This window comes from Scomber scombrus, chromosome 8 (assembly GCF_963691925.1).
Source record: "Scomber scombrus chromosome 8, fScoSco1.1, whole genome shotgun sequence".
NCBI lineage: Eukaryota > Metazoa > Chordata > Actinopteri > Scombriformes > Scombridae > Scomber > Scomber scombrus.
Genome location: NC_084977.1, coordinates 11,107,500 through 11,124,588, shown reverse-complemented (window position 1 = coordinate 11,124,588; position 17,089 = coordinate 11,107,500). Strand labels below are relative to the sequence as shown.

General features: G+C 39.9%; 1 protein-coding gene across 1 annotated transcript; it reads left to right on the top strand.

Moving 5' to 3' along the window:
• Positions 1-11,365: 11,365 nt before the first annotated feature.
• On the top strand, positions 11,366-16,239 carry tmem161a (transmembrane protein 161A). The gene is made up of 11 exons (XM_062423890.1): positions 11,366-11,448; positions 12,008-12,111; positions 12,195-12,278; positions 12,493-12,584; positions 12,705-12,861; positions 13,394-13,609; positions 13,696-13,839; positions 13,961-14,074; positions 14,165-14,339; positions 14,477-14,573; positions 14,819-16,239. Exons 1-11 carry the CDS (start codon positions 11,446-11,448, stop codon positions 15,121-15,123), a joined length of 1,491 nt encoding a protein of 496 aa, XP_062279874.1. The 5' UTR covers positions 11,366-11,445; the 3' UTR covers positions 15,124-16,239.
• Positions 16,240-17,089: the final 850 nt, after the last annotated feature.

Here is a 17,089-nt window from a genome sequence, read left to right as displayed (position 1 = left end):
AGAGACTATCCGAGCTAAACAGTGACACCTATTGGCTAGAAAGCAGTACTGGCGTTTAGGGCCTGTGAAGGGTTTGACTGGCCTAAATCTACAGCACGTCTATAAACGGCATAAAACGGCACATAACCTCACAGCAATAAATAAAATAACAGTGTACCCTCCAAAACTAAGACGACCGGATGTATTAAATCCCTCCTAAAGCTGCAGATACAGTAACGGTGTAGTGATGGAGGAAGAGACAGGCCCAATATTAGCTCATTCTAAGGATTAAAAAATCAAATTAGTAATTTTAAGAGGAATGTAATAGTAATGGAGGTGTATAAAGACTACTAACTGATTGTGAAATGGTCATTAAAGTCCCTGTTGCATACTGTTTGTATTGAATAATAACAGTAGGCCTATATGATGATGATGCGGAACAGACGACGTTTAATTCGTATACATTTGACGAAAAAAACCTTCATAAATAATCTGGAAATATTAACGTATACACAAACATAATTACAACAGGAGATCAGAAGAGACTATAATCTTTAAACCTGCAGTTATCCACAAACAGCAGGCTGCTACAGTCTCTGACAAAGCAAGAAAAATTATACAGGATGTACAGTATAATAATATAATTGGATGTTTTGCTTTTATTAAAAAATAACACAGGAGTCGTTGTGTTTTTATGTGTTTTTGTCTCAATGAGAAGGTTGTTTCTGTTTATGAAAAGTGTTAGGACACATGAGAAGCTGTTAAACTCGTCAAAGGTTGTAAATCTGTATGAACAATGATTCACAAAGATTCTGTGTTAAGCTTAAAAACTGAAAAAGTTATATTGTGGAGTTAAATTCTTATTAGTTATTAAAGAAACTGAATCAGTTAAATATTTATTTGTATGTCTTCGTCTCAATGTCATTTAACGTTAATTTAACGAACAAATCAAAAATTACTCTTTTACTGTATCGTGTACAAATAGTCCAATTAGACATTTATTAAGAGAACATTAGCAAATAATTAACCGCAAGTTGTGATATTTATTTTGCAGTTTTGCAGGAATAGACAGTAATAGGCCCATGTTGTAATTACAATAGTTGCTTTATAACGTATCTTAGATCATACAAATAAATAAAATCTGTTAGAAATACACGATTCTATGAAATACATTAGAAATAACAATTTTAAGAATCTTTTGGACAATAAAAGTCAATAAAATGTGCAGTGTAACCAGAAACGCAAACGAATTAATTTAGTGAATACAAAACACTGCGGTGCATTAACTGTTCCCAAATTTACTCTAATGTTCATTTGTTGTTAGTCGTTGTTTGATTTTTTGCTTTGAATAGAAATGAAGCAGCTCTGATGTTGTCTTTAGAAAAAACCTTTGTTGTTTCTTTACTTATGAATTGTTTATTATCGCCACTTACAGTGGATAATGTTAAGTGTTTTCATTGGTATTAAATTAATAGCAAAATGTCTTCCTGGGGAAAAAAGTCTAAAATCGTTTTTTATTAAAACAAAAAGTCTGAATTACTTTTTTTCCCTCACACATAAATCACCACATTATTTAACTCTGACCATATTCAACATGTATTTATTTTACACTGTGCACATAGTATAACAGCTCACTGTTTATACAGTGTTTAACATATTTATTAGGTTTAATTCATGCACACATGGTTACATACTGACCTTCTGCTCTACATTTTGTATATTGTTTTGTTTATTTATTTATATTCATCCCGGTTGAATGTGTTTTCTTCATGTTCACTTCCACTTTAGTCCATTTTCATTCTGTATAAATACATGTGACTTTTTATATCTCTACAATAAATGCACATTTGCTACTGTTAGCATTATCTTGTGGGCTAAACTGTACTTTATTGCACTGGTACTTATTGTTGTAGGTACATATCAAGTGCAATGACAGTTAAGTTGTTTTTGAATCAACCAGTAAATCATGTAAAACCACACATACACACACACACACACACACACACACACACACACACACACACACACACACACACACACACACACACACACACACACACTCACACACTCACACACACACACACACACACACACACACACACACACACACACACACACACACACACACACACACACATACAGAAACAAATCCAATCCTAATTCTCTTTCAAACTACATCATCCACCTTCCCCTAAATTTCATTCATTTCTGTCAAATTTGTATGACTGTTATGTCATCATGCATGACCAGAGCGAGCTCGGTTCAATTGTTAATAACTGACCGATTCAAGTGGCCACTTCTGGGAATTGTAATGGCCACTCTTCAAAGAGGCTTGACCTGACATGGGGGACATCAGGTGTCAGAGGTCACACATGAAGACCAACAAGGAGCAAATATTTGTCCTTTCCTCTGTCATGCCCCCAGATTAGCAGCTAATAGAAATTAATTGTTATAAGTTGTTTTGGGTTGGTGGAGGCTGTTTGTACTGGCAGGTGTTATTACAAGCCTTTAAACACTCAAATCCAAATAAATATAGGTAAATATTAATTATCGTGAGCTATAAGCAAAATGATACAAATGTGAATTATTGAAATATACACAAGTATAATATTTTACACCTTGATATCCTCACATTTGGAGAAAATAACAAACATTTCTAATTTGTGCAATTTCACCCCGATTACTGTCAGTAGAAAAATTACAGCAACATTTTAGGTGCCCACTGAAACTCTCAAATCTGTTTGAATGTCTTAGTTGTATTTATGCTACTGGTGCAACATTATAGATCTATGTTTTGTTTACAAGAGTGTAAAGTCTTGATAGTTTTCTTGATCATTACATGCTGTTTCAGATGCTACTGACATAGCAGGGATATGAGACAATTCTTCACTAATATAAAATGCTTAAACTATACCAGACAGTTTATGAAAAAAGGCAACAAATATTAAAATAAACATACTGTTTTCTTATTAACTTAACAGTAATTTTGCTATTGTCACTTCCAAAAACAGCAACCAACAGAGTCACTTCTCAAACAGGTGAGTAAGGAGAATCTGAGTCAAATCAAATCTTGATGGTAAGACTTCCAGTAACAGTGTGAGAGTGAGAGACACTTACAGCTCCTTGCATTAAGCTGACAGGACCCTGCAGAACAAAGTGTACTGCAGATGCACTCAGCAGAAATGACCAATTGGCCTAATGCAAAGGCTTTCAGGGGAGCAGCACCTCACTGCATCACTAAGGAATCAGGCAAATTTTAAGTGAGATCATAAAGACACTCAAACTTCCAGAGTCATGAAGTATATAAAAGATGTTAGGCCATGCATATCAGTTTAGGCCTACAGGTTGAAGATTGAGGCAAACTGCAGGCATCATGTGTGTCCATCATTATTCCAACATCAAGACAGATGCAGAAGAGACTCATTTGTTCAACCAAAATTAGCAGAAAACAGAAGACATTTACAGAAATTGACCAAGTGTGAAATGGATGACAAAAATTAATTAAAACTCTGTAACCAATTTAAAACGCACAGCTCATTCACCATCAAGAAAACTAGAAAGCCCATCAACTTACATTGTAGCAGCGTCTTCTGATGCCCAGATGAGAGGAAGGGGAAGAGATGTTGTTTCATTCCTCGCCATGTGAAAACAGACTGGTTTCTTGCTGCTTTCCTGGTTTAATTGGAAACAGGCTGAAGTGTATGCTAATGAGCGCTGACATCACTCTTAACAGCCTCCACTCCATAAAGGAGAGGAGCAAAGGGCCAAAGTCGCGCCTCTTTTCCCAGGCAATTCCTCCGGTCAAGTTCAAGCGCAGCGCCAGTGCAGACAATTGTCATTCAAAACACGTTAATGCACAGAGCAAATGCATTGGGGGAGGATCGACTGTAGGCCTCCAAACCCATTCAGCTTAAAACATGAACTTGGTAGATCAATTATAACCTATTCATTTGTCAAATCTCAGTAAAAGCACTTCACTGCCTCGTTTTTCTGAGGAAATGAGAAAATACACGAGATACATATTTTGGCATGTTTACCTGTGTTTGTGTCTGCCCACTATAAATGAAAATTCATTTATTTGAAGCTTGGACTTCGAAATAATGAATATTTAAAAGCTACTGTATTTTCATTTCAACGCTGTAAAAAGATTTCCAATCAGATATTTTTATTTGCTTTTCTTATATATACTGATGAGAAGCTCTTTTTTACACTTCAGTCGCCTGTTATCAAATCTTCTTCTAAGCAGAGAAAATATGAAGAACGTCTACTCTTTATAAAGTATGACGATGATATGACTGCAGGTAAAGCCATCATCTCCTGTAGAATCACTCCATTAAATCTAAATCAATCACAGATGTAGGAGAGAAACCTGGTTAATTGGAGATTTTTTCAGTTCTGAGATAAATGAGTGAGAGATTCCAGACTGTGTGAAACAATCTGAGTCGGTGTCAGAAATATATCTTTAATATGTTGTCGTTTTAGTGCAGATGACCGTTCACGCGAATACGTCGTCATTTGGCACAGAAAAGTCAAATTAAAACACAGAGCTGTGTGTGTGTGTGTGTGTGTGTGTGTGTGTGTGTGTGTGTGTGTGTGTGTGTGTGTGTGTGTGTGTGTGTGTGTGTGTGTGTTTGCCTGTATGTCACGGAGCGCCCAGCAGTGCATGCTGACCAGTCTACCATATATGGGATCATCTATGCGACCAGCAACGCAAGCACTGTGACACAGAATTACCAGCGTACATTTGCGTAATTACAGTATAAGCGTGCAATGATTCATGTCGTCCAAATCCAGAATCTGTGTGAGGACAAGCCAAAGTAACAGCTTAACACAATACAGCAGAACCAGGCCCAGCTAATTCTCCTTTTGCTTGAATCTGAATACAGATCAAACCAGATGAGCCACATACAGTCAGTGAATATGCAGATGTGAGGCTTAAAGGATGCATCTGTGTATGAGACACAAAAGGTACAGTATTATTGTGTGTGTGTGTGTGTGTGTGTGTGTGTGTGTGTGTGTGTGTGTGTGTGTGTGTGTGTGTGTGTGTGTGTGTGTGTGTGTGTGTGTGTGTGTGTGTGTGTGAGAGAGAGAGAGTGAGTGAGTGAGCATATCTGCACATGTAGCATCACCACAATCTTAAAACTAAATGCTGAACCCCCACCCCAACCCCCAAAAAATAAAATAAAAATGATCTGGCATGAACTGATCTGAAATACTGTATTTTTCCTTCTGTTAAGTTCTTTCCATGGACAGCTACAGGTTTTAATTTGGCTTGAATCAATACAAATGAGACTTTACAATTGTGGTTGTTACCTCATTTACAGTTGAAACGTGGAGTGAACCTATACACAGTGAAGACTTACCTTGAATTTAAAGTAATGCACAATGCATTTATACATTATTGACACATGTTATTTGCTTGGTTGGAGAGAAAAACAGACATGCATTTGTCTGGGATCACCATACAGTATGTGACACCAATCATACTGACTGTGTACAGTAGAGACACTGAAGAGAGATCAAGTGTTTGCAGGCCCTATCTTACAACATTCCTTATGATATATGTCTGTCTGGTAATTCACAGTCATGAGTCTCACTCCTCTTTTAAATAAATCCCTGTGACAAAACTGATCTGGGCCTCTATAGCAGGTTCCCACAGCTCTCCCCCACACTGCAGAGGAGGCAGCAGTTAGGAAAGAAACAAAAAGGAAAAGAGCGGGGAAAATGAAGGGAGACGAGAGGAGGGGGATAAATAAAAAATATATATAAAAAATAAGACGACGGTGGTGGGTGTTTCCTTTGACGGGGCACCATTGCAACATTTGCATATATTCAAATCATTCAATGAATACCGTGCATGGGGGCAAACAAAGACGAGCCAATGGGAGGGCCACGTTCCCTGCTGCGGGTTCAGAAGCAGCCGCCGGTATCCCAGCAGCACCCTGGGAGAGACACAGAGTAGTGGTGTGGGAACCGAGAGGCCCCCCGAGCTGAGCAGGGGGGGGGGGGGGGGGGGGGGGGGGGGGGGGGGCACTTGTAGCCCGTGGTGAATTAGCATTTTATTTGTGTCCATTTTCTTCAGTAATTTCTGCCCTGCCACTTCAGCCACAGATGGCTAACATGGCTGAGGGATTAGCATTTGTGTCAAAGATGATAATGATGGAAGTGTTTTTCCACCCAGACACAGACATTTCTTCTCACAGTGTGACTGACATTTTAATGTCTGAGATGCTGGGCAAATGCACAGAATGTTTAGTCATTTTAGTATATTTTTAGCTGTTTGTGACCAATGGTAAATGTTGGCGTTAATAACCTACATGTTAGATGATACTAGAATGATGTTATAGCATAAAAATACAACAAATCTTGCTCTACATTGCTCTCTCAACACGTAAAAGAGGCCATAAATGCTTCAGTTCATCATATCAGGCCATTCTTGCTGGGTGTATTTTATCTTCAGCAGCAGCAGGAGGAGATGGAGAAACAAGCGCCTTTATTTCTTGAAAGTTACAAAAGTGAAATTCTAATTAAAACATGATGGCTCCATTCCCCCTCGCTCAGAATCTCACAATCTAATTGCCTCATTGGACTGCAGTCGCATCAACAAGACTCCTAGAGTTCAAACAACCATCACTGAGTTTCATATTGAGCTGAACAATTAATTTCATGTGATTTATATGTACAGATGCCTGCCCGGTGGTGCGTGGATGGCCACCAGAGATGCCGTTGCTTCATCGCACAAAGCTCCATTGGATCAAATTCACAGCTCTCATTGAAACGTCATGCTCTTGTGCGCAAATTCACGGGGCAAAGGATCAGACACATCTTCAGCAGAAGGGGTGCCACCAATTAGCAGAAAGTGGGAATTCAATCAACTCTGCCGACCACCCAAATAACATGGACGCACATGCTAAACACAGATTTGAATGCCGTGAATGGTTTTAGTAAAAGATCTTTGGAGGGCGTGCTGCTGGAAACACTTTGCACTGTTGGAGGCATACGGGCCTCCGCTTTATAGAGGATGAGCTGACATTATAATGCATGTACAGGCCAGTGTGTTTGTGTGTGTGTGTGTGTGTGTGTGTGTTTGTGTTTGTGTTTTTGCATGGACAATAACAATCATTCTCATCCTGAGTGACCAAGCATACCACACATGGAGGATGCACCCAGAGCTGTTTTCCTTGTGCCACAGTACGTCACAAACACTTCATGGCTTCTAATAATCTGTGGCTGAGAGAATATAACACATAATGCATCAATAAATTACAGAGATATGAACTTTGTCTACAGGCTTAAAGATAACCATGCTGATATTAAAGGCGTTTACTTATTTGTATCCATCTAAATGGAAAAAACACTGCTTTAGTACCTGAGTACATCTGTACACTCCCCCTCCCTCCGCTTTGGTGTCCGTGTGTTTAATGCCAAAGTAGAGAGTAAGAGGAGCATATCTGAGACTTTAAGCCTCGCAATTTGCATAATGTTTGTTTTTATCCAATGAAATGGTAAAGATACATGATGGTGGAAGCATGAAACATGGAGATTATCATTAGGAGGATCTCACAGAGGCATTCAGGGGTATTGAGGAAGAACAAGGAACTAAGACGGATCAAATTCTTACATTTTAATTAGAGATGAGGATAGGGAGCATGTTGGTAAATTAAACCTGATGCATGTAGCTTCCTTTTTAAATGTTTAGTATTTTTCCATGTTCTCCATGTAAAGAGCATTGGCTTTATTAAAGACAAGTGCGATCTTTATTTTTCATCCACATTTTGTCTAACAGTGATATTATGAAATAATGATTTATTTAAAATTTAAATAAATCCTTATTTCATAATATCACTGACCCTAACCCTCTGCTTTAACAAAACATATTATTGATATGTTTTGTTAAAGCAGACACAAATGATAGCACTTTTTCCGCTGTGTGGCTGCTCTGGTGCCTTCATAAATACTGCTGAAGGTGAGTGATATCACAGACATTTAAACTGATAGTAAAGATGTAGTAAAGATGTTGAAATGTTTTCAGGAAAATTGTTAAAACTCATAATAGCACGACCAAAGTACGTTCACTGTGCCACTTGATTTGTAAAATAGAAAAACAAGTTCCTAAAGATCAACATTGTTAATGGTCTCAATCAAAAGCAAGTGACACAGGCACAAGGTGGTTAGAGTTAGAAAACTACTATATACGTAAGTAAAAGTCGATTAGCAGTAAGTTTCAAATGTAACACAAATCAATTTGAGGTCCCTTACAGAAAATTTAAAGTCACTCTCCTCTCAAAAATATGTTTTTCTTATTGTCCCTAAAATTGGATGTTTGAACTTCACTATGCAGAATGATGTATGTACGAGTTTGACACCAGAAGGCTGTTTTCAAATTCATCTGCTGAAAGTAAAAAGTTCTAATTTTAAGGGATGGGCCTATGAGCAGGATTTGTGACATGATAACTAGTTTGGAACCAATCCTGGTCCAATATTGATCTTAGACAAGTGTTATGTAGAGAAGAAGTAGATGTCATTTTAAGGACTTCAGCAAGATAACGGAACTTTTTGGGGGGAAAGACAGTATCAGACATACATGATTATTTTATATACATCTTAAAACATGTAGTTTAGTTACAAACTTTATTGTCATTATATTGAAGGTAGGACAACAATATAATACAATTTAGATAGCACTCCCTGAGCCATAAGAACATATAAGACAATTAAAAACAATTCAAGACATAAATAAAACATTGATTATTTATAAGGGCAATAAAGTGCAATACGCCTTTATTGCAATACAGTAGGCCACATGGAAACAATTGACAGAATTTAAGGTACACTTTTATATTATTACACAAAAAGAGTTTTGATTTGTAGTCCTCCAGTGAGTGTGTGTGGGATACGGGGGGCGGGGGGGATCAGGCCATGTTCATTGGTTTAACAGCTTGGGGGAAGAACCTGTTTTTCAGTCTTGTAGTGTGTGACCTGCCAGAGGGAAGTAGTTGGAAGTGGTGGTAGCCAGGATGGGTTGGGTCACAGATGATATTTCAGGCCCTGCCCTGACAGTGGGCTTGGTAAATGTCCCCAATTGCAGGAAGCTGGGTGCCAGTGACGTATTGTGCTGTCTTGATGAGTCTTTGCAGAGCCCTCTGGTCCTTTTTGGTGCAGCTGGCAAACCAGGCTGTGATGCAGTATGTGATGATACTCTCCACAGTGCAACAGTAGAAGTTAACTAGCAAGTTCTGTGGCAGACCAGCTCTCCTCAGCTTCCGAAGGAAGAAGAGACGCTGTTCTGCCTTCCTAATGATGGTGGATGTATGTGCAGCCCAGGAGAGGTCCTCAGAGATGGTTACCCCCAGAAATGTAAAACTGGACACACTCTCCACTGCTTCACAGTTAATGAACACTGGATTATGATTGGTTCTCCTCTCTTTCCTGAAATCCACTACAATCTCATTTGTTGTCTTGTTGTTCAGGACAAGATTATTTGTGGAACACTAGGCTGTCAGGTTTTGCGCCTCAATCCTGTATGCTGAATCATCGTTACTGTGGAGATAAGGCCCATGACTGTCGTGTTGGCTGCAAACTTTATGATTGTGTTTTTTGCATGTATGGGCTGACCCACCCCACCCAGTCATGGGTGAAGAGGGCATACAGGACACACCCCTGAGGAACATCAGTGTTCAGGATGAGAGTGGAGGATGTTTGTTTTCCCAGTCTTATAATCTGGGGACGGTTGGTCAGGAAGTCCAGCATCCAGTTGCAGATGGTTGTGCTCAGGCCCAGTCCATGAAGTATAGACACTAGGTTGTTGGAGATGACGGTGTGAAAGGCTAAATTTAAGTTGAAGAAGAGCATCCTGACATATGTGTCAGGACGTTCCAGATGCTCCAGTATAGTGTGAAGGGCAACACAGATTGCATCTACTGTTGATCTGTTTGCCAGGTAGGCAAACTGGTGCTGGTCTAATGTGGCAGGGATAGAATGTTTAATCTGGGCCAGAATTAATCTCTCAAAGCATTTGGCTATCACTGCCTGAAGTACCCTTCCCGGGACGCCATTTGGTCCGGCTGCGTTCCTCATGTTGATGTTGCACAGTGCCCTATTGACCTCATTTGAGTCCAGTATGAGTCCCTGATGATCTGGTGGCAGCCTGTCCATTACCCTGGTGTTGTTATCTGGATCAAAGCGGGCAAAGAACCTGTTAAGGTCCTCTGCTAATGAGGGATGCTGCTTTTGGTATGATTGTCCTTCTTTTTGTAGTCTGTCATGACCCGTATGCCTTGCCACATACTTTGTTTGGAATCGTTACTGGTGAAATTTTCCACAATCCTGAGACGTTTTTTGCTTCTTTAATGCCACGTTTAAGATTTCTCTTGGCTAGGCTATAGGCTGTAGTGTCATTGGCTCTGTATGCATCATGCATCTCTAAGCCTTAGCAAGTTCCTAACTTTGTTGTTCAGCCAGGGTTTCTGGTTAGGAAACTCGCAGATTTTCTAAGCAGTGGTGACATTTTCGGTACAAAAGTTGATGTATGATACAGTACTGATGAGGTGTACTCATCAAGGTATATCACCAGCACTCAAACCGTTTTGTAGTTGTGCTGTTGCAACATCAGGCCACACTCTAACTTCTCTGCTAGTTGGTTTAGCTCTGCTGATGAATGGATAGGGGATCTTTAACAATTCATATACCTTGGGTTTTTGAAGGGAAATGAATCACTACCAGAAGCATTTAAGCAATTAAATTAAACTAAACAGTCAAGTAAAAGTAACTCAAAAATGTTTGTCATGTTTTAAACAGTCAAGTGATATGACAAAATGACTAGACCTAACTCAAAGATTTTCTTAATGATCCCCGCCAGAGATATTTTAAAACATATAAAAACACGCTGCTAATGCATATTTAGTGTTTAATATTGTTATTATACAAACAAATTAAATCACCTATTTCGAAATTCTTAACATGACATCTCTCCTTTCTTCCCTCATGTAAATATAACTCATTTCAACGATGAATAATACATCCATGTGCACTACGGACGTCGAGTTTTCACATCACACCTGTGTAAATTGAATATTGGACCTTGATTGGATTCCAAACTTGTTGATGTCACGAATGATTCTTATGAACTCATCCCTCAGACGTTGCACATACATTATTCTGCATAGTGAAACTCAAACATTCTACTGAAGTAAACAAGACGACAAACAAATATTTGAGTGGAGAAAGAGGTTAATAACTAAAGTACCTCATTCACGCCATTGTAGGCTGTGAGTTGTAGCAGTTGACAACCCCCTGTCGATGTCGAAGTTACAATTTACGCAGCTTTCACGAAACTCCTGAAGGCAACGCTGACATCCGGGATCCGCAGTTAGTTTCACATGTCGGTTGCTTCAGCTGTCAGGACTCTGCTGCATGTGAAGAAGCTAAGGCAGCTTTTCTGTACAACCACACCTTTCAGAAGGAGACATGGTAACTATATGCTAACTCAAGTCACGTCCTCTTTTTTGGCATCTTATTACCAATCTTACCAGCGAGCTGTTAAGTTTGCCAGCGAGCTCTTTTTGCTAATAATGGTCACTATGAGACTAGTAGTCGCTAATGCTAACTAGCTAGCTCACGCTGTGCAGCAGTGCTGACAGCTGCTGAAGTTTCGCTAAATTTAGCACGATAGCCATTTGCTAACTTTCATTCATTTTTGCAGCGGCTTTCAATGCTGTGCTTAAGCTTGCTGAACTGTATGTCCTGCTGCTGGTAGCTGTTTAGCATGGTATGTGACTTAGCTTCTAATGCAGCCTGCGATTCATGACCTAACTTTACCTTTAATGACCTCTTTCTTGAAGCTTTTTTGGGGTCTTCTTTGCTGAGTCAACAGGAAAGAATCTCTTGATTTTCACGGTTGTAGAGAGTGCACTCCTACTCTTAATTTCTGATATATAAAAACATGTGATGTTAGCTCTTTATTTCCATGTGCAGAGCTGAAGTTTCACACTTGGATGTAATGTTTTAACATGTGTGTTTGTCCTGACAGGCGTTGATGGGAATTCAGCTGGTGGTCAGTTTGCTGGCTGCCAGCATTATGCAGAGGATGGCTCCACATTACTCATTTGCACGCTGGCTCCTTTGTAATGGCAGGTACTGTCACCCTCTGCTATCAGGTAATACACATTTATTGTGCTGTGCACCTTTTACAGACATGTGCCTGTTGTTTCTTTCAGTCTGTTCCGGTTCAAACACCCGTCAGAAGGAGAGCTGTGTGCGCTGGCGGGGAAGCAGATGCCTAAACAGACCAGGAGAGACAGGTGGGAGTCGGGGGGAGGGGAGGGTCTCACAGTATAGGAAAGAGTCATATTTTAGCAGTGGCTAGAGGAAGAACACCCCATTTTACATATCTTTGTATTCTCTGGAGTAAATTTGCTGTTATTTCTGAGCAAAATGTTGGCTGCTGCAGTTTAAATCCATGTATTGTTATACTCAAAGTATATTTGTTTTGTGTGTCGATGTGTTATTTCCTAGGAGACAGAACGGGGAGAACAAGCCTCTCACTGTGCCCAAAGACATCGACCTTCACCTGGAAAAAGCTCCGGTCAACAACATGGATGCCCTTGGTAAAACAAACGCTGCTCTATCTACACCATCATATGATTGTGCAAGTACAAACACTGCTCAAGCTCTGCTGTTGATACATATCACATACATGTTTTTTTTTTCTTGTTTTATCCTCACAGTGCTGCGTTTTTTCCTGGAGTACCAGTGGCTGGTAGATTTTGCAGTCTATGCAACTGGTGTCTTCCTCTTCACTGAGTGTTATTACAATGTGGTGGATGCCAGCAAAGAGGTTAACATTGGAGCCATCTGGTGTGTTCTGACCGTTCTCTTCAGTCTGTATCCTTCAAACTGTGAAGTCTGTATTGAATGATTATTCCTACAAAAATAATATTATTCAGAACAGGTTATAACTGTTTGCACAATCAAATCTCAAAGGTTGTTGAGCATCTATTCATAGTTGCTGTACATTTATTGCCGGATTGCGGCATTCGCTGTCACTTTTCTACCGTTCACACTCGTTCAACCACTCACTCGCTGCACACACATACTACAAGCAGCCGTATTACATAGAAGAAGCAACGCTATCAAGAGTTTCCTGGGCAACGACACAGGTTGACTCACATTTCGGAACAGTGATGCACAGAGAGGCCTAATAAATGGAAAATCTACATTATTTTTGGCATTTAAAAAAAAGATATTTTTTGCATGGCAGGGCGGGGGTTCTAGTTGGGACAATTAATAGGGGAAACATTGTTATAATTAGGTCAAAAACTTAGGATGGAATAATGTTACTAAAAATATAGTATAGTATATATTTTAGTATATATTTTTCCATTTCGATTGTTTTCATTTAACTTGCAACCCCCAGAAAGACCCTTCGCACTCTGATGAGCCACTACTTTCGCTCTGAAGAGGGTGGCGAGCGCTCAGTTTGCCTTGCCTTTGGCTTTCTGTCTCTGCTGGTGGCCATGCTGGTGCTGGTGGTCAGAGAGGACTACCTGGAGTTCGGCTTGGAGTCTGGGTTTTCCAACCTCTTCGACAACTTGGAAGTCTTTGCCAAACAGCAGGGCTACGCTGAATGGTCGTAAGTATCCATTGTTTGTAGTGCTCTGTTGTGTAAAGGACGAGGCTTATTTTAATGAAATAACTTTTTTATTTGACTCATTTCAGAATCCCAGTGACTAAACTGACAGTGAAGCTCGGTCTGGCCGCCATCTGCGCTTATATTGGTGCTCTCATGGCCTTCCCCGGACTGCGTCTGGCTCAGACTCATCTCGATGCTGTACAGATGAACTCAGATCGCCCACTCATCCAGTAAGAACCGATATCTTTAGCTGCAGAAAACAATGTTTGTTATTCCATATGTAAGTATTACATAATTGATTGATTGACATAAATGATTGGCTCCCTCACATGTCCTTACTGTTTCCCACAGGATTCTGCTGCACATGAGTTTCCTGTCTCCAGTGATTGTATTGGTTCTGTGGGTGAAACCTATTGCAAGGGACTTTCTGGCAAACGCACCATTGGGAAAGACCTCTGTCACACTGTAGGTGCACATACTGAATTTGCTCATTTTCTAGCCATCAAACAGACTGTCCTGATTTTTGCTAATCTTCTGGTGATCTCGTTCTTGCAGAGTACCCAGTGCAGTATTTGACAGCATGCGTCTTTGGATCATCGTGTCTCTGTGTGCGCTGCGGATACTGATGACTCGTTACCACATGCAGGCCTACCTCAACCTGGCTCAGAAGTGGGTGGAGCAGATGAAGAAGGAGGCGGGACGTATTGCTGCGATTGACATTCAGAGGAAGGTCAGATTTGCTATTTATGTTTTTATATTTCACACAGTGATTTTTTTATTTTGTGTCATAAATAACTAAAAATAAGTTTTTGAAGTTGATCCAGCTGCAGGTGGAGAGTAAAGTTCATGTAACGTGTTGTTTTTCAGGTCACACGTGTGTTTTGCTACCTGACTGTAGTTACTCTCCAGTATCTGATTCCTGTTCTGCTCATCCTCTTCTCCACACTGGCCCTCAAGGCACTCGGTGAGTAGAACACCTCCACTGCCAACATCATAACAACTGCAGTAAAAGAAAAACAAACATTTAATTCATAATGATTCACTTTATCAGGATTTGAACCCTAAATATTTGTGTTTCCTGGTCCAAATGTAGATAACCTAATCTCTAATTTGTAATATTCAAAGGCACCATGGTATTAAATTGAATCAATAATGAAAATAATTGTTAGTTGCAGCCCTAATATTGACTAATCTTTTCTGAACTTCCAGGGGACTTCTCCTGGGGGGTGGGTGCAGAGGAGACCCCCGGAATGACACCAGCGTTGGTTATGCCCACAGCAGCACCTGTGCTGCCCGGCAGTCTGGATGAGGATGAGGAGGGGATGGAGGATATGGAAGAGGACATCCAGGCCACAGTAGCCCGTCTGTCAGAGACTTTCGCAGCGCTGCGGTCCGTCCTCACTCCACTATTCTTCCGAGGCTTCTTTGCCTTCTTCACCTGGTGGGTGGCTGCCTGCCAACTGATCAGCTCTCTGTTCGGCATCTACTTCCACCAGTACCTTATGAGCAACTAACAGTGAACTGTCACACTTTCAATGCTGGAGGCTGCAAAGGATGCCTTCAGACAGACAGCAGAGATTTCATTAAAACACACAACTGCAGACAGAGTGCACCATGTTTTCGGATGAGACAGAAGTTTTGATGGTGTTGGGCACCGTCTGTTGCAATACTGGCCACCTTACGGCTGATAGTGACCAGCAAGGTTCTGGTATCAATACCACACATGTACAGAGACAACAGGTCATCTTCCACCTACGTCAGCAGAACCCTTTTCTGCAACCTTTCAGATATATCTATGCCAGTGTTACCTGAATAGTTCTTCATAGAACATTGTTAAATGCTGCAGTTAAGATATTTAATTCATACCAGGGGAAGCATTACTACTTTATCCCTGTGTAGATAAGACTTCTTATTTTTGAGAGGGACTCTTTGTGACCCTTAAGGAACCGATTTAAGAGTGCTAAATGTTTTTTTTGTTGTTTTTTTTTTGTTAGTTCTCTTTTTCTGCTGTAACCTTTTGATTGAAAGGAAGTAGTAAAGCTCAGATCCGGCCAACAGACTGAAAGCTGTCATTATCTAAAGAGTTTCCTTCAGAATTCCTAAGTGCCTGGGAGCTCAGGGATTTGGAGTAAATTTTAAAAATCTCCCTTCTCCCTTTTTCGTGTGTGTTTAGAATGGGGATTAATCTCATGCTGTTATATAGATAATGTTAACACTCCACACATTTTTTATTTCATTTCCAACACTACTCACTGGCAACGTTTTTAGTTGCAGTGTCTTAATTTGCAACATGAGTTTTTTTAGCTTTTCGCTGTTTTATCTCCAATCAGTCATTTACATGTACGATCAATCAAAGCCTGATTAGTCTTTCGTGAGTGGATTTTATTTATTTATTTATGATGCATTGCCTCAAATAACTTTGTTATTTGGAAATGATACAGATGCTGTAATCTGTATATTTCTGTACTTTCCGTTTGTGTTTTGTTTTTGTTTGTGTGTTTTTAGGTAGTGTATTTGAATCGAATGCTCTGATATCATAATACTGTGAAGTTGACTTTTTGAATGCATGGTGTGCAAACTTTTGGCTGTAACCTGAACGTTTTTGTTTATGTGGCTTAATAAAAAAAAACATTATTTTCAGTCTCATGTCACTTTAAAGTTCCTACTCATTTCAGTTTTGCCGCAGAGGAGCGTGAGAGATATCACCGATTAAACAATTTCCTTTAGAAATCTGTGCTCAAAATTGACAAAAGAAATTGTGCATGACAATAGTGTCTCGCCGCTGTGCTGGGTGCTGAACTCTGACCCCAGCCTCCTGAAAAGATCAATCTTTAATCACTGATAATTACTATGAACCTGATGACCCTCAAGAGTCTGCGAAGAAATATATGTGTGAGTGCTCAACTTGGATACAGGAAGTGATATTTTTTCTGGACATCCTCCGATTCATTTAATTTAAACTGCACAAAAACACTTCATTTGTTAGTGTAAAAACATTCAGCGTAGATTTATAAGCTTTATGAGGTTATCAAAACATTCAGATTTACATGCCAGTTGTGTAACAGTTAAAGAACGTGACCTTTCACCAGAGCGAGACTGGAGAGGCTTTTTGTCTGAGAGTTGACATGATTTATTGGTGATATCATTTGACTTCCACATCCAATCAAAAGCCACAAAGGTTCTCCAATTCAGGGAGGGGTGGCCACCTCGCTGTCTTCTTATGTGCACTGGGACATGCTTCATTGGAGGATATCAATCACAGTGCCACTGAAGAGTGGAGAAATTTGGGAGAGTTCCAGTTAACAATCCGTCTCTTGTATAATTGTTGTCTTAAATGTAGTATTGGGGAGTTGTGCACCTAAAGCGTAACTATGCTGCTTGTAAACCATTGTTTAAAAGGACAAAAAACTAAGATCTTGAGAGGAAATTGTTCTTTTCCTAGATTGTGTTGTTGTTAAGTTACATGACTGATGAGCATTT

Excerpts from the sequence above, each read along its gene's own strand:
- tmem161a (XM_062423890.1), top strand. Across the intron at positions 12,279-12,492 it reads AAACAGACCAGGAGAGACAG|GAGACAGAACGGGGAGAACA; the intron begins GTGGGAGTCGGG and ends GTTATTTCCTAG. Across the intron at positions 13,840-13,960 it reads TCAGATCGCCCACTCATCCA|GATTCTGCTGCACATGAGTT; the intron begins GTAAGAACCGAT and ends TGTTTCCCACAG.